Here is a 22,230-nt window from a genome sequence, read left to right as displayed (position 1 = left end):
TATGAAGGAGAGGTGATAATAAACACTTATATATCAAATGACAGACACAAAATGGTTATGTTAGATCATTTATTCTTAAGGTTAGAGATATTACAAGGAGATATACAGCAGGGCAAAGAAAGTGTGCTGTGGTAATAAACGAAGCACACAGGTCTTCTTCCCTAGAGACCAACGACTGGTCTCATATATTACAGTAGAAATAAACCTTCTCAAAGGTGGGACGAATGGATCGAGTTAAAGATGGAGACACTGGACACAGCTATAGGAACTAACTTGAGTTACGAGCAGGAGAAGAGAGACATGAAGGAAGCTAAAGACCCTTTGTTCCGACCTAGCATTCTAAGCTACAGAGCATTCTTGTCTCAGTCTTTTCCATAGCATCGTTGCCTGCATACTTTGGTACTTTGCCCTGTCAAATAAAAGCGCTGCTTCTAGATACAGTCTAAAGCCATGAGATATCTCGAGTACGAAAGTGGAAGATACCAAAGGAACATAAATGGCCGGTAATGAAAGGATCACACAATGAAACAAACCGATTTCTGAAAAAAATCGAAGCTTTTAACGATATGAAAACCGGGAGAAATTCCATTTACAGTAGATATTGCTTAGGAACAATTAAATGTAAATACATTTGGACGAGAACTACATTTCAACGACATGAGGTATGCTTTGCTATTTTGTTCAACAATACAGTTTGCACACATGAGTGCACAGTGCAAAGCAGCAAACTCTGAGCTCACGACATTAGTTAATAATTCTGAATCAAATCAAGTCAATAACTAGTCAAATAATAGAATGAACTTCACCAACAGGAGACGAAAAACATTGTGAACGACCGACCAGGCTACAGATATATCCCAATACATTAACACGATTCAAAGATACAGATGGATTCACGAGACATGAACGTCCAACACAAACAACGAGAGAGCATTAAAAATCCAACTTCAGAAACAAAAAATAGAAAAAAAATCATAAGAATAGAAAAACACAAGTAATAACCCTGTGACTGTTGGAAAAATTGTTGCCCTTAAAGTGCAGTGAAAGCCAAAACAATTAAAGAGGTAAGGTTTAACAATTGGCTTGAGAGTTGGACAGTCGAGGACTCCATGATGGCTCCTCGTTTAAAAGCGGTCGCAGATGACCGTCTCCACCACAAACGTGTTCTCAAAGTGACGAATGCTGTGGCATCGCTTAGTCTCGCGCCGGTCAATGCCTGGAATTAAAAAAGAAACAATACATCATTCTCTATAATAAATGACATACATAACAGTTGATATACGTGTGTGACATGTGACACACGTGTGTGTCACATGTCACATGTTAGTTATGATATTGCACTAGGTTGTCACGTTCCCTCCTTTTATCGACGATTAGAGCGATACGCCCATATATGCACCGCCAAGGAAGTGGGTCTTGTTCGTCACACAACTCAAGGAGCCTGCCAGATCCTTGCTACTACGCAACACTACCTCCTCTAAGCTGTGTGGACCCACGTTGCGTGTGTTGAGTGAATCATGGTGTCACAGAGCAAGAAGCTCCCAGCTTGCGCCCACACACGCGCACACACACACACACACACACACACACACACACACACACACACACACACACACACACACACACACACACACACACACACACACACACAACGCTGTTAGAAGAGGATTCTACTCTGTGGGCGGCTCACGTGTCAAGCACACACACATTTCACACACGAGGCAGGAAGCCCCTATTCATTGGTGGTGGTTGTATAATTTATTCGCACACTGTCATACCTCCTCCCCTGCCTCCCTCCCTCCCTCCCCCCCTCCCTCCCCAACACACACGCTCACAGCAGATGCCCCCCAAACCCACAGACTTCCTGGGATTCTCAACTAATAAGTTGGTACCCCCAGAAGAAGGGGGGGGGGGGGGGGGGATGTCACGCAGCGTTTGACTCGATGTCGAGTCACTAATGTTAGCAGTGAGCGTGATGCGGTGGCCTTTGGCGCCGCATTTTAACGAGGGGCCACCACCTCACGTAGAGCGATTTGTGACGAGCCTACTGTCGGCAAGCGAAGGAATAAAATAAGGGTATTGTGTGTTCATGTGTGTCTGGTTTCCTGTGTGCATGTCTGTGTGTGTGTGTGTGTGTGTGCGTGTGTGTGTGTTTGACTCACGTTTGTGCTGGCTGCGGCGTCTCAGGCGGTAGGTCTCTTTGCCGTAGCAGAGCCGGTGGATGAAGGGGCCCAGCTGCCTCATGTTCCTCACCCGCCCCGCCACCACCATCTCCTCCTGGATGATGTAGGTCTGGGGGAGGTACGTCCCTCTCTGCACACACACACACACGTCATAGGGTTACTGACTGGACTCGCGGGCAAAGGTGCTCTACTAAACAGGAGGTTCCCCCCCCCCCCCCCGTGGTATCATCCTACCCTTGAATCTCCATCTGCCTCCTCCTCCCCCTCATCCTCACTGCTACCCCCCCCCCTCTCTCTCTCTCCCTCCCTCTCTCATCCTACCCTTCTCTCTCTCTCTCTCTCTCTCTCTCTCTCTCTCTCTCTCTCTCTCTCTCTCTCTCTCTCTCTCTCTCTCTCTCTCTCTCTCTCTCTCTCTCTCTCTCTCTCTCTCTCTCTCTCTCTCTCTCTCTCTCCTCCCCCCCTCCCCTCCCCTCTCTCTCTCTCTCTCCCTCTCTCACCCTACCCTTGACTCTCTCCCTCTCTCCTCCCCCCTCCACTCCCCTCTCCCTCTCCCTCTCTCATCCTACCCTTGGCCCTCTCCCTCTCTCCTCCCCCCTCCCCTCCCCTCCCCTCTCTCTCTCCGGGGGCGGGGGCCGGCCTCACCTTGACGTTGACGAGCAGCTCCCAGAGGCTCCGAGGGGGCATGACCAGTGTGGTGTTGAGCTCGATGATGTAACACTTGTCCAGGGCGAGGTCGTGGTACGCCGTCAGGCCCTGAGGAGAAACACACACACACACACACGCATGAGTCTTGAAAGCGAGCGCTGCTGCTGTTCTACCTTGTTCTGATACCTCTGCCCCCCTGGTTGTTTCAGTCTGATGTCACTTGCTGTATTAATATTTTCTTTTAACACTTTTTTATCCCAGCTGCTGCCGCGCCTTTATTCTCAGTGGGATGAAGAAAGCCTCTATCGCTCTTGCTTTCTAACTATCCATGTATCTCCCTCTCTCTCTTTCTAGCGCTCTATCTCTATCTATTTATCTATCCATCCATCTATTTATCAATCGATCTATCTATCTGTCTGTCTATATGTCTATCTATCCAGCTGTCGGTCCGTCTCTATATTTACATACCATCTATCTATCTATCCATGCATCTATCTATCCAGCTGTCTGTCCTTCTGTCCATCTATCCGTCTATCCGTCTATCTGTCTATCTTTCCTTCCGTCCGTTCTGTCCGTGACCTTACCCGGTGGAAGTCGTGGATGATGTCAGCGGGGTCGCTGCCCCCGAAGCGGGGGCTGGGCACGCTGATCTGCTCGTAGTTGTCGTCCAGGTAGATGCCCAGGTTCTCCTCCAGCTCCTGGCGGCCCCGCATGGGGGAGAACACGGCGTCCTCGTACACCACCCGGCAGTGGAACAGGCTGTCCTCGGGCATCTGCTGAGAGGGCACAGCCGGGAGAACCACCATGAGTCATCCTCTCCCTCGCCCACTACCTGACACTGACCTCCTTTCGCTTTCTATTGACTGATTCTTTTTTATGCTGCTGCCGGCGATTCATTCATCCCTCATCATTCATTTGTTGTAGTTTCAGAGCAAGCCCTCCTGCAGAACGCTGAGGGGGGGGGGGGGGGGGGGGGGGGGCTCACCTGCGTCACGTAGTAGTAGCGGTAGGCGTAGATGGATGCCATCACCAGGCCGGCCATGAAGACCACCAGGCCGAAGGTGAGGCAGCACAGCCCGTTGAGGTAGGACCTCTTGGGTTTCTCTCCGAGAGCAAGGACCAGTTCCTCCTGCGGACCGAACAAGAGACACATCAGACATTTAGACACACTGCCATTTAGACACACCCATGTCACAACGTCAAGCAGCCAATCATCAGAAGGTGGTTCACAACGGGAATGAAAGTCGAAGGGAGGGGAACGCGATTGCACCCAAAGATTTATTTGTGTGGTTTTGAGTGTCGTCTTTATTAAAAGCTTCTGAAGCAATCGACAACAGGGACTAAGATGACGAAGATGCTGGAGCGTCTGTCTGGCAGCCGGGCTATTCTGGGACGCCTACTTCCTCATTCCATATTTGTCGATGCTCGCCGGCGCCTTGGGGGGGGGGGGGGGGGGGGGGGGGGGAGCTGAGAAATGAGAGCGATTGCGTACGAGGAGAACCACCGCCGCGTGGGAGGGTGTATTAATACACCTTCACACACACACACACACACACACACACACACACACACACACACACACACACACACACACACACACACACACACACACACACACACACACACACACAGCAGTGTCTGACGCCTAGCCCACCACCTGCCAATCACACGGATGGATACGTCACTTGAAATCTATTGTGTGGGTGTGCGCTTGACAACTGTGTGTGCGCGTGTGTGTGTGTGTGTGTGTGTGTGTGTGTGTGTGTGTGTGTGTGTGTGTGTGTGTGTGTGTGTGTGTGTGTGTGTGTGTGTGTGAGTGTGTGTGTGTCAGGAACAGTGTGGACTTAGTGAGATGATAATTGCACACATCCCATTGCATGTCTTTAATTAACCCGCAATCCAATTAGGAACACCTCCATAAACCATACGTAGAGTATTAGCAAGACACATTGATTTAAATATACTACAACACAATCTTAGCCTTGTCGATGGCTTTAAGCTTCATAATATTGGACAATTCCTGCAATGGGATTCAACAGCAGGAATTTTATAACACCTGATTAGCCTACTATAACGATAAAATAATGAATAGGCCTACCAATATAACAACGTAGACACATTTTTATATATGTCCGCATTCGTTATCTCGATTCTTAAAGTTTAAACGGTTCACGTTTTATTTTTGACCCGCAGCAGACAAAGACGTTGCGTTCGTCCCATCTGCAGTGTTCCCTGCAAACCCAAACACGGTGATGTAATGACAACAACCCCAGGCGGTGTCGGCTGGCAAGTTTGTAATGATATCTCTGCAAGGTTATCAGTGTAGAATTTCTTGAGAATTATAGTCTTTTACCGAATGTCTAACAGCTACATTTAAAATGGCAGCCTGAAGCCTAATGAATACTGACATTCAAAACAATAAAGGTTAAATCAATCCAAGGTGATTTAGGGAAAAAATAAATAATAAATTGTGTAAATATCTGCAGGATTCTGTTTTTGCATTTAACCAATCGCTCATGCAGTAGCCTAACGTTAGACCTATAATTGATCAATTAATGCACTAGACTAAACTAAACAAATGCATTTCTCCCCCAATTAAATAGGATATTTATTTACAAAAAAATACATCTTCAACAAATAAAAACAACGGAGATTTAGTCAACTCACATGAGCCCGAGGAATCTGTATCTTGTCTTCATCGCTCTCCTTCTCTGGCTTCTGTGCGGACACAGCTTGGAATGTGATCTTCACCATGATATCTGTATAATTGTGTCAGGGTTTGGTACAGTGGATCGTATCGGCCCAGGCGGGATGAATATATACCAGTGTCACTATCTCGCCCCCGCCGATGTTACACTCGCCGTGTGACCTCAGCACCGCGTCCGCTCTGACGAACAAGCTGCGTGTGGGCTCCTTGGAGAATCCACCTGTCAAAATAAAAGCCCGCGTCCAGGTTACTTTCTATTTAAATGTAAATGATATGTAATTTTGTCTTACTATTTTATTATAATTTGGTTCACTGAGCTATTTAACTTATATTATTCCTTTAAAGTTTGATCCTTACTGTATAAAAACGAGCATTATCGATATGGATGCTGATCACGTCTCTTATTTTGATGGTTATCTCCAGATATGGTAGTGCGTTCCGTGCCTTTTTTTAAATCAAGAAACCTAATGTGTCTGCCTCGCTCCTTAACACTTCCATCATCCGGAAATGTTATAATGATTCGAAATAATCGACCTTATTGAGCCTCCAGAAATCTAGCCTACTATAAAGATGTGGTGGAGGCGTTGGGCTATAAGACAAATACTCAGAATACTACTAGAATAACGAGGAGGAAGACCGGGTTCCCTTCACTCGTTTATGTAACTCCGATCTTGTACATGCAGTGTTTTGTATGAGATTAATAGCTGTGATATTTGTCAATGGGGCCGACTCACAATATGAATCATTAATCACTAGAGACGGACTGTAAATCCTATTTGCTCAAGGATATGTGCAAACCACCAGCCATGTAAACCCAAGTAGCTGAGCACTCGCCTAATTGTTAAAGGGTGATTGCTTTCCAAACAGGCCTTACAGAAAGGTGACTAATGATGCAACGTGAGAACTGCAATTTAATAGCCTTACTAATTCACCTGATGAAAGTCCAGTCGTCCACATTGATTATTACATTATTTAATCATTGATTACATTCATTAAAATGTAGACACATTTGAGATTATGGTTGGTTTGAAACAGTTCACAAACTGGTGTATAACAAATGAAATAAAGTAAAAAATACCCCTCCCCCCCTTAAATATTCCCCTTTATCTGTTCAAATTCTCTTTTGGGGGGTATCAGACACACATAAAATATGCAAAGCTTTCTCTTTACACGTCCTGATAAACGTTCAGCTCTCTTCTCTTCATTTCAAACCGCGGAGCAGCGCTCCACTCGAGACAAATGTATCAACCTGTGATTGGCTGGAAGCTCTGTGACCAGTCCGCGCCATCGCTCTTCCCCTGGAGCCTTGCTCCTCCATTCATATGTAAATCAGGGGCCATACATATATATAGGCTACCACCTAGCCTGCGTGTTGTCGACCCCGGCTCTCAGCTGAGAGATAAGGCGAGCAGCCCCCACCCCCCCCCCCCCTCATCCACCCACCCTCCCTACTCTGCAAACCGTTTTTCTCTGGCAGCTGGGACCCCCGGCCATCTGCTCGGCCCCCACTGACACACTTTAACGGTTGTGTGTCCTTACGATCCGTTCAGTGGTTGTTCCTTGCCGGGGTGTTCGCGACAACATGGCCCCCTTTCCCCAACACGCACACGGAGCGGAGAGCGACGAGAAGCCCAAAGAGTTCAAAGTGGACCGGAAGGTATGTCGCTGTGTGTGTGGGGGGGGGTCTGTGGGTCTGTCTTTGTGTGTGTATTCAGTGGTAGCCCTGCACAGAACTTGTTACCAGTGCTACAACGTTATGATTGTGTGCTGACTTTTCCTGTGTTCCAGATCCGGAAGCCTCTGGTGGAGAGGCAGAGGCGGGCACGCATCAATGAAAGTTTGCAGGAACTCAGAGCTCTGGCAGACTCGGATGTAAGAACCGATTGAGTCAAAACGTTGGGTTGTAACTATAACCTCATCGGTTTTAATTATTTCCCTAGTTTGGTTTTTTATTCATTCATTCATTCATTCATTCATCCCAGTTGCAGTCGAAGATGGAGAACGCCGAGGTGTTGGAGCTGACAGTGAGACGGGTGGAGAATATTCTGCAGAGCCAAGCCCAGGGTACGACTCGTGTTTCAATGTTATTATACTGCTATCATAATGTCACAACCGTCCCTGTTTGTTTTGGGGTGTTTGAAATAACTTAAAGACTCTCTCCAATCCTCCTCAGAACTGGACGTGGTGAACCGAGAGGCGCGAGAGAGGTTCGCTGCGGGCTACATCCAGTGCATGCACGAAGTGCACAGCTTCGTGTCCAACTGTCCGGGCATCGACCCCGCAATCGCCGCAGATCTACTCAACCATCTCCTGGAGAGCATGCCGTTGAACGACGAGGATCGACGCCAAGTGAGGATGTCGGACATATTCTCCGACTTCCCCCCTCACCACAACAACAGCAACAGTAGCAGCAGCACTTGTTCAGAGAGCGGCCGGTCCAGCCCCTGCAGCCCGGGCTCCCCCGCCCTGTCACTGGCCCCGTCCTCCTCTACCGACGACCTCTGCTCGGATCTAGAGGAGACGGACTCCGAGCAAAGCAACTTATCTATACACGAAGGGGAAATCCAGGATGTGTCCTGTCTGCAATATTTATCGTATCCAAAATCTATGTGGAGACCTTGGTAGATCATCATCCTGCACGCTTTAATTAGATTTGGTGATAACTTTCGCGGACCACTAGGATGAAGACAGCTAGGATAACTTTGACATGTTTCTGAGTGCCATCTGATAAGCTCTTTGTGTGATTTAAAAGAAAAAAAAAAGAAACTGTAATTTTGAATTTAATTTGTAAACGTATTTAAATGTTTGGCTATTTAAAGTGGTTGATTTGGTCAATGCTGACCTGTTTATTTTCCATCGGTGAAGATAGTTGTTGGCCGGGCCTTTTCAAAGGGGGAAATGTACATATTTACATGTTGTGTTTATAGCATGGCGAGCTTGCTTGTCCCACCAGAGAAGCAGGATTAGTTATGTGTGAATTACTTTCCTCCCATATAATTGAATTTCATATGAATGCATGAAATTACTGTTGGTCCAATTAGCTGAGTAACCCATGTTGTCTTAGTGATGTCTGTCTTTGAATAAATACAAAATCCTTTTAAATTAATGTGTTTCTATCTCTTTCTCTTATTCATGATTTGTTACCAGCCTTGTGTATCTTACTATTATTTATTATTGGTTTTGATTTGATTTTAACAGCCGAACTTGCTCACCGTTTCAAACATTCTTTCCACCAGCAGAACCTAGCCCCTAAAATATAAAACTAGGCCTATATTTAATCACCCTTCAGCACTTTGCAAGCTAAATGCTGAATTATATCTTACGAAAGTATAAGTAAGATGTTTCAATGCTGTTGCCTTACTTTTAGGCTTCGTGTTAACTTATTTAAACACCGCAAGAGGTAGCATAGAATAGCTTTGGTTTGATAACGGCTCAGCAAAGGCAGTTTACTTCATTCTTATAATCGCCTTATTAGATTAAATATATATAATATTCAGTGATGCACCTTGGTGAACAGCAGGCATTTTGTGCCCTTTAAGACCAGCGTATTCACTGGCACGGTTCTCAGACTTCCTCAATGAAGACACAGCAAGAGCTGCAGACGCTCTCCTTGTCCTGCATCGCCAGGTAGGCTCTTAGATGTCCAGCACCCACCCCGCCCCACCAGTATATACATGTCCCGAAGAACCCATCATTGCTATTGAACCTTACGTTGGAATTAATGCGTTTAAGGTTCCACCATAGAGACCTGCAGACCTATAATACTGCGGATGTAGAAACTAAACTCAAGATCATCCATCCAGGATATCGTGGTCAATTTATGATTTCATGTCAAGCAGAGGGACCGGATTTGTGGGGGGACCCTGCTTGCCCCCACCCCCAAAGGTGTGAATGGTTCCCGTTGAGTGTGCGATCTGAGCATTTCACACCTCGCCTTCAAGAAGCCGAGGCGTCAACCGGATTGTGACTGTGGCCTCTTTGATCTGACCAGACGTGGGCTAGTCTAGGGCCCAGACACGCTGCTCCACTGTCTGCAGACTGCTGGGCTCGATAGGAGATCTAAGGACTAGCCAACATATTTTAGAAATAACCTATCTGGGGGTTCGTATCGGAGAATAAATCATGAAATTGTATTATTACTGACTTGGAATCATTAATTTAACTATTAGTACCGTTTGTTGATGAAATAGGCGACCAGGCAGGGGCATTATGTGTTTGGCAGCAGCGTTAAAGTCGTTAACACCCATTAAATGCTCATGGCTCTGAAAGAATTATCCACTTATAATATTGGGACGGTTGGAGTTCATTGGACTAACATCCCCTATCAAACCAGTTCGCAGTTAAACAGTGGGAGCACTGTCAACTGCCAAATGATAGGCCTAATGGGTCTTTAGAGGAGAAAGTAAATGGATGATCAAGTCGATTTGTAGCCCATGTAAAGAGTTTCCTGATACATTTTTAATGAGAACTAATGAGAGCTCCCAATAAGTCAGCCGTACTGATAAATCTTTTGTGGCCTAGCTCTTTGCAGTAGAAAGAAACGACAAAAACAGACAAGATATTTAAAGTGCCACTCCAACAACAGCAGTTTATTAAATATAAAAAAAGACACAGAAACCAGAACAATTTGCAATATAGCAGCATATTGTGTCTCATGTGCGCAGGCTAATTGGCAGTGCAAAGATTCACAGTCGCCAATGCCTAGAAAAAAAAAGACCTTTGATAACTGGTTAAATTGCTTTATGCCATGCAATAACCCTAAAAGTTCCACTTCAAAAGTGGCCACACACTTGACATGGAGGGTAAAATGAGCTTCCGCTGTAACGGTTGGACCTCATAATGGCTGCTGCATGTGTTCCATTATTTATCATTCTTTCAATTCAAGCTGTTTTCTATGAAGGCATTTTGTATGCATCTCATCCGAGGCCATTCCCACTCTGGACTAAATGCTCTTTAGTATGTAGTCCAGTGTGAAGGCCAGCAGCAGTGCTGAGGCATACAGCTCTATAAAAACATCATACACTGGTCCCTCTTGTGCTATCTGTTGGCAGATATTAATCTATTTTTGAGGCAGGAAGTCGTTTCTGTATAAAAATATAAAAATATAGATAGACATATTCAGGGACGTCAAATAAATAAAGTGTGTCAGTGTACATGCTCAAATAACACTGACGCAACAGTGACAGTCCATGGTGAAGAAAATATAAAAACATTTCTTCTAAAGCACTTCCTGGTCTGAGGATGCAATGTGCTGCTGTGTAAGCCTTCGAACTTCGGAATCGGAACGGGGTTATCGGAATGCGGTTTGGTTAAAAATAGGCAAAAGCCAAAAGGCGGAGTCTCAGGGTCTGTGGGGAGGGGCTAGCTGGCAGTGGGAGGAGCCAGGGGGCCGGGAGAGAGACGGGAGCAGGAAGGCCCCGCGGAGCACTGGGACCCCTCACTGGGCTTCCTCACGCAGCTGAGCTCCCTTATCTCGGTCTGGGTGTTGACGCCGTCGGAGCACGGCTGTCCTGCGGGGGTCGAGGCCTCCTCTGGGTCCTTACAGCAGGAGCACAGCTGGGGGGGGGGGGGGGGGAGAGAAACGACTTCATCAGCACATGAGCACATGTAGCCACACACTTACTGTGTGTGTTTAGCAACCGATGAAACGTACCGCTGGGAGTTACACCCCACAGCCCTCATGAGTGCGGGTGAAGCACAATGAACTCGGACATCCAATGTTTCTTATCCTTTAATAAACCAACAACTTTCCATGTATTTATCCATTTGTTCTCGCCATATTCAATATTGGCTAATATTTGTTAATTTCCCGAATCATCGTCTTGTGGCCTTAAAAGAGAATATGGTGGTGCAAGGGCAGGTCCCCTGACTCCCCTCCCCGAGCCAGCTGTTGGGAACCCCTGATACATACAACCAAACAAAAAAATCGACAGAATAGAGGAAAAGAAAAGAAAGAAGAGCGATAGAAGGGAGATAGAGTAGGGGGGAGAGAGTACGAAAAAGAGAGAGTACGAGAAAAAGTAAGGGAGAGAGAGTGACGGGCAGAGAAGAGAGGTCTACCTTGATGTCTATGGCCTTGGGCAGACAGCCTCTTCTCAACCAGGGGTGGACCTCCATCAGCTCTCTCCGCTGCTCCTGACTGAAGTGGGGCTGGCTCTTCTGCAGCTGGCGGAGCTTGTCCCGGTCCTGCCTCAGCACACGCTGCACATCGCTGGAGACACAGCACGTAACAAACTCTCGTTTAGAATGCTGTTTGTGTGGTCTTGTTCATCTTTCTTTACGCTCCCTGTCAGGCTCTGCGCTGTGCTTTTGTGATTGACTTTGGGACGTGATATCCAGGAGCACCATCTAGTGGTTAAACCGAGTCACTGCAGGGCTGGTGCTTTGGATTACGCAAGGGGGCCCTATACACACTACAGCACAACAACTATTGCTTTCACAACTTCACTCGACACGTATGGCAATGTTAATGGGCATTTAATCTAACGTCTTTTTATCTAGCATGGATTAAATAAATACTGGTATTCCCTTCTCTCTATACCCAGCGACGATGAGGGCAGCAGACACACGAGGTTTAGGATTATAGCAATGTGTGTAAAGACTGTGAGGTACGTACTTGTTGAAGTGTTCACTCTGTACCCCCTCGATGGCCCTGGTCTCGCCGTCATTTGATTGGCCGTTGGCTTTCTGGCTGGTCTGAGACGAGTCCACGCTGCCAAAGTATTGGCTGCTGTCGTTGCTCCCTGCAGGAACACAACAGAAAACATGATCAGTAATAGTTAAAGACATTTTTATGTTTATGTATCTACACACAAGATGCAGATAGATACATCTCCCTTCCAAAGGTTAGAAAGCGTTTGAATTTCATTGAGAATCAAATCCTGATTCAGGATGCATTTGACGCATCCTATCCCGGACTAATAAGTAAATATGGCGATATATCATAAAAAAGTATTCAATATCATGACGGCATTGAATGATGGATCTTACAACATAAAAGTACAGTAAAAACCCTATCCACATCCAATGGAAAGAAAAGTGATGAAAACTATCCACAAAACGTAAAAAGATCAAATCAAGAACCGAAGCACACCATGATAGATGCCTTACATGCTAACCCCCGGCTGTCCAATAAATATCACGATGTAGATGCCTTATAGAAAGAATTACAGAATTTAAAACGATATGCCGCATGTTATAGTTAAAACGATCCCAACGCATCATGCATCCTTCAATGCAGCCCTCTACAACATGGACATGTAGAGCTCCCGTTCCTCTACCTATGCCGCTGCCGGAGGTCCCGCTGGCTGACGTCTGGCTCCGGGACGTCCTGCTCATGGAGGTCCGGCTCTTGGACGTTCCGCTGTTGGACGTGTCACAGCCGTTGGAGCCGGAGCCCATGGACCCCGAGGTGGCCGAGCCGGTGCCCGAGCAGGAGTCCTCCTGGAGGAAGATGTCCATCATGTCGCTGGACGAGGAGGTGGCGTCGCTGTTGTTACCGTCGCCAGGGGAACTCGCCTTGGGACAAACGTGACGGAAAGAGCGGAAAGAAGGTGTAAGAAGGCGAAGAAGTAGCGCAGCAAGCTTTAACACGTCACTTGACTTTAAGCACAATGAACTCTGACATCAAACGTTTATCGTTCTTTAGTAAAACAATCTTTCCATGTATTTATACATGTGTTGTCTGACTATAAGATATTGGGAAATATTTGTTAATTTCCCGAATTATCATGTTGTGACCCTAAGGCCTATCTGGTGGTGCCATGGACACTGGAACCACTGATACATGCAACCAAAGCTAACCGACAGAAAAGAGGAAAAGAAAAGAGAGCTATTGAAGAGAGAGAGAGAGAGAGAGACTATTTTCTTACTCTCTCTCTATCTACCGGGGATTCAAAATAGCTGGACAGCTGTCACTGCGGGAAAGTGAATCACCCTGTTTTCAGGTTCCCTTCTAGCCATGAACAGAACTCAGCCCTCACCTCCTAAAATCCCTCTGCTCAGCTGTTCTAAAAATAGCTTTCGACATTGTGCAAAAACCGGTGCAGGACAGTCGTCTCGAAGAGGCCGGCCTTACCTGCTGAAGCTCCTCCTTCCTCTCTGCCCCCCTTCCTTTCTCCCGCTCGCTTCCGTTGCCCCCCAGGCCACAGGGGGGCAGCGCCGCACCGTCCTGCCACTCCAGCGGCCGGTGCCACTCCTCCAGCTGCAGCAGGTTGAGCTGCAGGGGGGAGCTGCAGCTGGACTGGATCAGCGGCGGCGGCGAGCTGGGCGGCTCCTGGCCCCAACCGGGGGACCTCGGCGTGGAGGAGCACCTGGAGGCGTCCGGCACGGCGGGCGGGGGGAAGGGGAACGCGGTGGGCTGGTACACCGGAGCGCGCGGGGCGAAGGGGCGACCCGGGGGGTACTGAGGCTGCACCGCGTAGGGGGGCGGCCCGCCGTAAGGGCGCGGCTCCCCGAAGGCCCCGGGGTGGAAGGGGGGCTGGTGGGGCGGGGGGTAGACGGCGGGGCCCGTCGGGTAGTAGGCCTGCTGCTGAGGGGGCGGGCCCGCCGCGCCCATCTGAGGGAAGAGGTAGTTGGGGAGGATGAGCGCCAGGACGGGCGCCACCACGGGCTCCTCGTACGGGGCGGGGCGGAGGGCGGGCGCGTAGGACGGGGCCTGGGCGTAGCCCGCCAGCGAGGGGTCCACGCCGGCGGCCATGCCGGGGCCGACCTGCACGGGGTAGCCGCCGGGCATCACGGCCGGGTACGCCATGGAGAAGGAGGTCTCGGAGGCCGACCAGGACGTCTGGTTCAGGCCCTGGGGGAGCAGCAGGGGGGCGCGTCGCGGCTGCCGGCGGTGGTGGGACACTGTGCTGTCCGACGACGCGTTCTGCTTCACGCGCTTGGACTTGGTCTTCTTGTTGCGGCGGGCCCCCGGCTCGGCCCCGGGCTGCTGGTAGGTCCGGGCGGCGGGCGCAGCTGAGGGCGGCGGGGGGAGACACGGGGGGCACAGGGGGGGTTAGATACAGTATCAGGGGTTGGGCACCGTTCTGTAGTTGAATATAATATGATATTTGCGTGAGTGCATATGTGTGTATATACAGGGGGGGGGGGTGCACGACCATTGCATCTTTATTTTTTATACCTGATGGAAGTAGGTTTTCTTTCCCGACGAGAGTTTTATACTTTGTTAATGCATAATTATTACAAAATATTTATAAAAAAAAATAAAAAAAACATTATTACTTTTTTATTTTTTTCTAATAATATATTTTTAAACATTGGTAGTCAAGGCGGGGCCCTATTGTTGTTTAGGCGGCCGCCTTAACCATTCAGTGCTGGGGGAAACACTGATATGCACGCGTGTATATGCATGCGTGTGTGTGTGTGCGTGCCCGTGTGTTTGTTTGGGAGTATGTGTCTGTGTGTGCATGTGCATGTATGTCACATGTGTGAATGCATGCGTGTGGGTTTACGTGCGTGTATGTCACATGTATGAATGCATGTCTGTGTGTGTGCGTGCGTGCGTGTGTGCACGTGCGTGTGCGTGTGTGTGCCTCTCAGTACCATCACTGACGACGTGGCCCCGCTGGCGCTCCAGGTAGTGCGAGCAGTCGGCCTTGAAGGAGGTGACCCCGCGGAGCTCCCGGATGCGGCAGAGGAAGGCCTGCTCCTCCTTCTGCGTGTGGGCCGCCAGCACCTGCCTGGTCAGCCCCAGCTTCTTGTAGGAAGACTCCCTCTCCTGGAGAGGGGCGCCCACGGCGCTGGTGTGTGGCCCCGGGGTCTGGGGCCCGTCGGTCATCTCCTCTATGATCTCTGCAGGGACACCAGGGGGAGCTATACTTAGCAATCAGGGGATGCACAGCGGGACAGTAATGTTTGTTGTGTACGTCACACCACACACACAGTAGGACACCGAGACGTTCACACAAAAGCAAAGTGAATACGTATTTGTAGTAACGACTAACATTGACATTATTGCGCATGGATTCATAACACGAGACAAAGCACTTGGCAAACACTGAGGTAACAGCAAGCTCAACTAGGAACACTTTTAACGTAGGCCGACCAACAGCTTGGATATGATGCGTGTCGTAACCAAGATTAAGCATTTGCCTACAGCCTAGACCTAAACATTCCCTGTGATTATGATAATGGTTATGGTTATGAAACTGACCAAGATTAAGCATTTGCCTACAGCCTAGACCTAAACATTCCCTGTGATTATGATAATGGTTATGGTTATGAAACTGGTGCTGCCCTTGGAAGAATGATGATACTGGTGGACCTAGAATTGGGAATCAGGAGGAGTGAAACCCTCTTTTCCAAGCCAGGGTGTTCAGAATGCTGAACACCCTGTAAACGAAAATCAAGATGGCAGCGGCCTCCGGCACTACAGAGGAGGGAACAACATTGCATCGTTCCTGGGCCTGTGTCAACCCCTCCTTAGCTCCAAGGCCCAGGAAACATCCACAGCACTAGCTTAAGACAGACACATCCAGCTGATTTAATGAGCTTATAGCGCGTGCCTTGTCTTACACGAATAGCAAGTTTCCGCGATGCTTCATGTCTGTGTCAAAGAAAGAGTGCGAGTGTGGGGGCAGTTTAATAAAATGAAGCAGTATTCGTTGGAGGATATCTCTGTATCGGACAGAGAAACAGCACCTCTTCATGTTTCCCTCCCTATCTTTCAGGGTCATTTGCACCTGATCGATTTATCACTCTACGCGGCGTTAAGTAAAACAAACTCCTGCCAACGTTTTCACACACAACAAACTCTACAACGAAAACCTTCAACAGGAAACCCACAAGCGCACCAAAGACAGACACACAAGTACTACACCAGCAGCAGTGCACGACCACAAAAAAACATAGTAAAGCACAGTAAAACACATGCGCACACAGACAGACACAGACACACACACAGGAAGATAAAGGATCCCGTTTTATGTGTGCTTACCCGACTCTGGCTGGGGCTTCTTGTCCCCTACATGTACAATGGTGCTACTGTAGCTACACTGGCTGGTCAGGGACACCACACTCTCGGGTTTATCAGGCACAGGTAAAGGGAGGGGGGCGCCCACTACGGTTGGGGTCGATTCACTGGGTTTTTTGTCTGCATCGCCCAAGGGACGATGAACAGGCTGATCCTTTAACACGGCCGGTTCTGGCAAAGAGAACAGACAACCAGAGACATTGACTTTTTACAGAGTCAGATGGCAAAAGAACAACAGGAGACGGAGAGCCCGAGGGCTGCTTGCGACTCCCGACTGGTAGCGTGTGAGCAGAGGAGGAGATGCGTACCTCCAGACGCCCGGCAGGAGACGTGGTCCTTCTGCTGATCGTCCTCCTCTGAGTTGGAGGACAGGGTGAGGGAGGTGGACTCACACTTCCTCTTCATGGTGACGGGGCTGGTGCAGCTGTCCAAGTACCTGAAACACCACCACACATTGAGCGCCCGCTCTGCATGGCCACTGGTAACAGACACTGGTACTGGCGCCATGAAGCGTGCCTTAAAGAGGTAACCACAGACTGGTCGAAAATGTCGCCTTTTTGTCGTTATTTTATGAGCATCACTCTGCTTTGAGTCGTAAGAACAGGCAGGTTTAGGGCATGCAGGCCTAGGATGATTTGAACCACTAGGTGGCGGAAAATTGAAACACAAACTATCGCCTTAGGGACCAGCCAAATAGACAACATTATTGTCTCAGCGTGGTTTCAACCGGTCCGTGCCTAGGCATCCAAAGTGAATGTCTCAGCAAAAAAAAACTCCACGCATGTGTACCTGATGACGCTGTCCAGACAGTTGATCTGCTGATAGGAGTACACAGTCTGGTCGTTGACGGCCGGCAGCTCCTGGATGGAGGCCCGGTTCACCTCCATGACAGCACCCGCATTCCTCCAACTGAGGGGGGCTGTGGAGTCCTTCGGCTGCACCACAGCCACGGCCTTCTGGAGCCCATCTACTGGGGAGAGAGAGAGAGAGAGAGAGAGAGAGAGAGAGAGAGAGAGAGAGAGAGAGAGAGAGAGAGAGAGAGAGAGAGAGAGAGAGAGAGAGAGAGAGAGAGAGAGAGAGAGACTCAGGAATAGCTCATGGATGTATACCAATACAGTGTGAACCCAAACACAGAGATCCGCACACAGACACACAGACACACAGATAATTATGCACGCACCCATACAAACACACACACATACACAAACATGCACACACAAACATGTGCACACATTGATGGCCACACACCTTCGGACACAAAAACGTCAAATCTCACAAAAACACAGTGAATTACACCAACACAGGGTACATCCAAAGACAAAGAGCCGGTGCACAGATGCTGTATCAATCTCTATGTGTGTCTCTCAGGGTTTAGGGCGGACTTACTGCTGCTGCCTGCGGCGGTGGTGGGGGTGGGTCTCCTGGCGTCTGGCTTGGTGGAGGTAGCCAGGCAGAGCTGCTGCTCCTGGCTCTTCCTGCGGTGAAGCCCCTTGCAGATCTCCTGGAAGGTACGCTGTGGAGAGGCAATCGCCCGGTTGGCGTATTGTCAAGAGTCAGCCGACGACAGTGTGTGTGTGATTGTGTTAAGGACCAATGCAGGTAGGACGGGAGGTGTACTCCCAACCCCCCAGGCTACAGAGACCGCGGCCAACTCACCGGTTTGGTCATGCTGCTCTCCCCCTCTGCCTCGGGCTGGACCTTGTGGCCCACACTCTCTCCTGGGGAGGACATGCTGACGTGGAGGTCGTTGCTGCTCACGCTACTGTAGCCCGTAGTGCCAGTGTTGTGAACCGGCTGGGGGCAGACGTACAAAGCAAACGGGGAATAATTAACATCTCAAAAAAAACCTAATATTTCTATTTTCTGCCAGAGCGTCTGGTTCGTCTCTCACCTGCAAGAGGAGCCGATGGATCTGCTCTGTGATCTCCGGGACGTCCGGGTCTATGGTCTTGGTCTCTCCAGGCTTGGGGGCTGGAGCCACGAAGACATCTTCATTGACAGGGCCACTGAGAATGCACACAGACACACACACATTAACACATATCTATATATATAACAGAGGGTGTATGGATTCATATGATTAATACTGAAGGTTGCAAAAATAAGTGTGCAATTTAACAACACTTAAGAGGGGGAGAGTGAAGACCCTAGGGCGGCGGAATAATCTCGTGCCCATGGGATCATTCCAAAACGACTTTGTTGTCCACTCACATGCGGACCTTGTGCCTCCCGATAACGAAGGACACTTTGCGGCTCCAGGGGTTGACGAAGCTGGACCAGCTGGTGTCCAGGATGATGTACTCCCCGTTATGGGCGCAGAACCGGATGGAAGAGTGGTCAAAGGGCTGGCCCCCAAACTGCAGGACTACGAGAGAGAGAGAGAGAGAGAGAGATAGAGAGAGCGAGAGAGTGAGAGAGAGAGAGAGAGAGAGAGAGAGAGAGAGAGAGAGAGAGAGAGAGAGAGAGAGAGAGAGAGAGAGAGAGAGACAGAGAGACAGAGAGACAGAGAGAGAGAGAGAGAGAGAGAGAGAGAGAGAGAGAGAGAGAGAGAGAGACAGACAGACAGACAGACAGACAGACAGACAGACAGACAGACAGACAGACAGACAGACAGACAGACAGACAGAGAGAGAGAGAGAGAGAGAGAGAGAGAGAGAGAGAGAGAGAGAGAGAGAGAGACCAGACATCAGTAAACTGCAGGGGGAATAAACACCTTTTCCCCCGCTCAGACTCGAGACCTCGTACATAGACACACACGTAGGACGCAGGCTCACTTTTCCTGTGGATGCCCAGCATGACCTGCCGGTCGCTGGGGTGGAGGTGCAGCAGGACCGCGGTGCCGATGAGGTCCTGGGGGAGGTACCCCAGTAGAGGCACTGCCCTGGATAACACACAGCGGGAAGCGTTCACGCGTCAGCACACATTCAGGCTAATACAATATATAAATTAACGTTTTTTCTGGAGGACAACTGACCTCTCGTCCACGTCCTGGAACACGCAGGTCGGGGTGTGTGTGGTGGTGAACACGCGCTTGTCTGTGGGGATTCTGGGAGCTGCAGAGAAAAACACAAAGCAGTGGCCTTTGTTATTCATTGACACCCTTATCTCCAACAGAACTAGGCCTCACTGTTGGAAACAAACTATTGTCCTCCTCCTAGAGACAGCCCTGTAGTCCCGGGACGGAGACACACACACAAGCAGGCTGTGAGGCAATAATTAGGACCACTCATTGAATGCATGTACGCATGTATGCATGTATGTATGCATGTATGCATGCACGATTATTTAATGTATTCACTTCTTGTATGTTGTACATCCTGGCACTTTGAAAATAGAACTTAGCAACGTGTAGCATCTTATCCTAGCCATCTTTGTTGTATACCGGGAATGGGTTACACTAGCACTATCTGAACTGTTCTGACACTGTTATATTGTTTCAACGTCTTCTGACCAATGCACTTTGCGTGAGTCGCTTTGGATAAATACCGTCGTAGCCGGAATGGACGCGCTCGGCCAGCAGGAGGCAGCAGAGGTGGTCCTCCGGGTGCCCGCTGTCCTGGACCTTCATCAGGTAGGGCGTCATGCGGAAGGGCAGGTACTGGAGGTCCCCCGCCCGCTCCTTACCCCCGCTACGGAGAGAGAGAGGGGGGGCACACGGTCATTCCCCGGCACAACGCGGCTTCGGCGAAAGCCCGGTGGTCGTGTACCAACTTATGATGCAAAAGGACCCGAAAAGCAGTGGGTGTTTAGGAGGGTATACGACATTGGGCAGCGTCTATATGTTAAACTAGGGGCCACTGTAGACCCACTGCATTTGCATAAATGAGTCCATGCATGCAAGTGTTTAGGTGTCTATGTGGATGAGTGTGCCTGTTTGTGTTTGTGGTTTGTGTGTGTGCGTTTGGGTGCGTGTGTGTGCATGAGGGAGATGGGTTCTGATTCCGTCCACCCAGAGGAAACCATGCATAAATAATGTAGCAATAGAGCCAGGAAGCAGCTGGCCACCCACCTGATACGGCAGAAGAAGGACTTCTCCTGCATGCAGTCGGGAGGCGAGGACTCTGAAAGGGCAGAGCGCCTTGGTTTAATTCACATGAGCAACAACAACATGGACACCTGACCTCACCACCACCTCATAAGCCACTGACGCGTATTTTCACGGATCGAAACACAAACAAATCATCCACAGGCAAGGCGCTGCTCATGAAAACAATTCAGTGAAACAGGGTGAAGAGCTGACATGGGAAATCACACCAGGTGTGTGTTTGGCCTCAGTGGGGCTGACCCCAGTATATCCTATCCATGTTTAAATATAGATGAGACGTCTGCGAGTCGACCTTGGTAAGAGCAACACAAGAGAGGCACAGCTTGCCAGCAACCACAATGTTTGGACTCCATGTCTAAGCATTGTGGTTGCTGGCAAGCTGGACTCTATTATTTTGTTTCCATAGACCATTGATTTTATTGCTCCTTCTTTCTCTTCGCACCAGGATCCAGGTGATTCATCATTTTGCTAATGCAATGGGTACCGCTTTAGAAATATCAAAACGAATTGGTGCACATTATAAAGACTATGAAAACTAATCTGTTGATGTTTGGTGGTGTGTCTTATGGGTATATGTATGTGTATGTGTGTGCGCGCGCGAGTGTGTATGTATGTGTAAGTGTATGTGTATGTGTGCGAGCGCATGTATTGTTGGTGCACGTGTGCGTGTGTGTGTGATTGCGTATGCATTCGGGCGTTTGTTTGCATGTGTACATGTGAACGTGTGTGTGAGCGATGAAGTGCACGTGTGTGCGTATGTGTGCGCCCGTGCGTGCACGCACGTACGTATGTGTGTGCGTGTGTGTGTGTGTGTCTACCTGCTCCAGTGCACATGCTCCAGGAGGGCAGGCGGTAGGGCGTGGTGAAGCTGTGAAACACGCTGACGTCCTGCGGCGACAGGAACTCCACAAACTTGGCATTCTGGAACACCTCCCGCTTGCAGTTGAGGATGGAGGCCGCCTGGTCCGAGATGTAGACGATGTGGCCCGTGTTCAGAGACACCGCCGCCGCAAAGATGTCCTGTTGGGCCCAGCGGGGGGGGGGGGGGGGGGGGGGGGGGGAAGAGGATGCAATGAAATTAAGAGTGGCGGATCTACTTTGAGAGCTGACAACCACACAAAATGCAAGGTACTCGTCTGCATCGTGTGTGTCTTTAAGAAGATTGTTATGTATGCCGGTGTATGAATGTTTGTTTGGGTGTGAATGGTAGGCAATATCGTGAAGCCCTTAATGTTATAAAGCCCCTTTTTAAGTGCTTAAAACAGCACTATATACATAAGCAGCCCGAGGGGGGGGGGGACTCACGTTGTTCTTGAGAGTGTACTCGGATGTGATGCTGTCGATCTCCTCGATGGTGTAGGAGGGCACGTCCACACCCGAGGGCTGGCCGTCGTTGGTCCTCAGCAGCTGGTAGTACTCCTCGTTGGCTGCGGACCAGAGGGAGAACGCGACACGCTCAGCACGTCATCCGCCATGATGTTAGTCTGCTATATTCTGTTATGCTTTGAAGCCCCAGACAGACAGACGTCATCGACGGAGAGGGCGCTCACCTTCCACCTGCTTGACGCAGCGGAGGGCATACTTGAGCGTGTTGAGGGTGGACGAGGTGCTGCCCTTGCTCCTCTTCTCCGCCGGCAACAGGAGCTTCAGCTCCTTCAGCGTCTTCAGCAGCTCC

The 22,230-nt window shown here is 49.3% G+C and overlaps 3 protein-coding genes across 6 annotated transcripts in view; 1 reads left to right on the top strand and 2 right to left on the bottom strand.

Annotated features, from left to right (window-relative positions):
* Positions 1 to 55: 55 nt before the first annotated feature.
* On the bottom strand, positions 56 to 5,743 carry itm2cb (integral membrane protein 2Cb). Of its 2 annotated transcripts, none has more exons than XM_030363084.1 (6): positions 5,496 to 5,743; positions 3,814 to 3,957; positions 3,413 to 3,604; positions 2,826 to 2,936; positions 2,163 to 2,313; positions 56 to 1,216 (listed from the first exon to the last, which is right to left on the bottom strand). In XM_030363084.1, the coding sequence occupies exons 1-6, from the start codon at positions 5,580 to 5,582 to the stop codon at positions 1,125 to 1,127; spliced, it is 777 nt and encodes a 258-aa protein (XP_030218944.1). In that variant the 5' UTR covers positions 5,583 to 5,743; the 3' UTR covers positions 56 to 1,124. The 2 variants fall into 2 exon arrangements, with proteins under 2 accessions (XP_030218944.1, XP_030218945.1); XM_030363085.1 differs by having other exon boundaries at positions 3,413 to 3,601.
* Positions 5,744 to 6,933: 1,190 nt separating this feature from the next.
* Positions 6,934 to 8,641, top strand: hes6 (hes family bHLH transcription factor 6). Its single transcript, XM_030363090.1, has 4 exons — positions 6,934 to 7,192; positions 7,324 to 7,407; positions 7,518 to 7,599; positions 7,709 to 8,641. The coding sequence occupies exons 1-4, from the start codon at positions 7,118 to 7,120 to the stop codon at positions 8,158 to 8,160; spliced, it is 693 nt and encodes a 230-aa protein (XP_030218950.1). The 5' UTR covers positions 6,934 to 7,117; the 3' UTR covers positions 8,161 to 8,641.
* A 1,733-nt stretch (positions 8,642 to 10,374) lies between these two features.
* per2 (period circadian clock 2) overlaps positions 10,375 to 22,230 on the bottom strand; it is an 18,334-nt gene continuing 6,478 nt past the window's right edge. Inside the window, exons 4-23 of one of the 3 annotated variants that reach the window (XM_030363008.1) lie at positions 22,106 to 22,230; positions 21,861 to 21,982; positions 21,374 to 21,575; positions 20,520 to 20,571; positions 19,997 to 20,139; positions 19,485 to 19,563; positions 19,285 to 19,391; positions 18,722 to 18,875; positions 18,402 to 18,516; positions 18,167 to 18,304; positions 17,897 to 18,023; positions 17,300 to 17,480; positions 16,819 to 16,946; positions 16,475 to 16,681; positions 15,082 to 15,330; positions 13,613 to 14,493; positions 12,816 to 13,053; positions 12,152 to 12,278; positions 11,596 to 11,746; positions 10,375 to 11,091 (exon numbers count right to left, since the gene is read on the bottom strand). The exon at positions 22,106 to 22,230 is cut by the window's right edge and continues 33 nt beyond it. In XM_030363008.1, coding sequence (XP_030218868.1) covers positions 10,897 to 11,091; positions 11,596 to 11,746; positions 12,152 to 12,278; positions 12,816 to 13,053; positions 13,613 to 14,493; positions 15,082 to 15,330; positions 16,475 to 16,681; positions 16,819 to 16,946; positions 17,300 to 17,480; positions 17,897 to 18,023; positions 18,167 to 18,304; positions 18,402 to 18,516; positions 18,722 to 18,875; positions 19,285 to 19,391; positions 19,485 to 19,563; positions 19,997 to 20,139; positions 20,520 to 20,571; positions 21,374 to 21,575; positions 21,861 to 21,982; positions 22,106 to 22,230 — 3,721 coding nt within the window. In that variant the 3' untranslated portion in view covers positions 10,375 to 10,896. The remainder of the gene's footprint in view (positions 11,092 to 11,595; positions 11,747 to 12,151; positions 12,279 to 12,815; positions 13,054 to 13,612; positions 14,494 to 15,081; positions 15,331 to 16,474; positions 16,682 to 16,818; positions 16,947 to 17,299; positions 17,481 to 17,896; positions 18,024 to 18,166; positions 18,305 to 18,401; positions 18,517 to 18,721; positions 18,876 to 19,284; positions 19,392 to 19,484; positions 19,564 to 19,996; positions 20,140 to 20,519; positions 20,572 to 21,373; positions 21,576 to 21,860; positions 21,983 to 22,105) is intronic. The other 2 variants (XM_030363009.1, XM_030363010.1) reach the window with 2 other exon arrangements.

The sequence above is a fragment of the Gadus morhua genome, chromosome 8, assembly GCF_902167405.1.
Source record: "Gadus morhua chromosome 8, gadMor3.0, whole genome shotgun sequence".
Taxonomy (NCBI): Eukaryota; Metazoa; Chordata; class Actinopteri; order Gadiformes; family Gadidae; genus Gadus; species Gadus morhua.
The sequence above is the reverse complement of the archived record's forward strand: the minus strand, read 5'-3'. Positions and strand labels throughout refer to the sequence as shown.

What these genes read in the sequence shown, in the direction of transcription:
- itm2cb (XM_030363084.1), bottom strand. Translation starts at nt 5,582, where the DNA reads ATGGTGAAGATCACATTCCAAGCTGTGTCCGCACAGAAGCCAGAGAAG. An exon ending in TACAGATTCCTCGGGCTCAT is followed by an intron (nt 3,958 to 5,495) that starts GTGAGTTGACTA and finishes TTCGGTCCGCAG; the next exon opens with GAGGAACTGGTCCTTGCTCT. An exon ending in ACGCCGCAGCCAGCACAAAC is followed by an intron (nt 1,217 to 2,162) that starts GTGAGTCAAACA and finishes TTTTAATTCCAG; the next exon opens with GCATTGACCGGCGCGAGACT.
- hes6 (XM_030363090.1), top strand. Translation starts at nt 7,118, where the DNA reads ATGGCCCCCTTTCCCCAACACGCACACGGAGCGGAGAGCGACGAGAAG. An exon ending in AGTTCAAAGTGGACCGGAAG is followed by an intron (nt 7,193 to 7,323) that starts GTATGTCGCTGT and finishes CCTGTGTTCCAG; the next exon opens with ATCCGGAAGCCTCTGGTGGA. An exon ending in TCTGCAGAGCCAAGCCCAGG is followed by an intron (nt 7,600 to 7,708) that starts GTACGACTCGTG and finishes AATCCTCCTCAG; the next exon opens with AACTGGACGTGGTGAACCGA.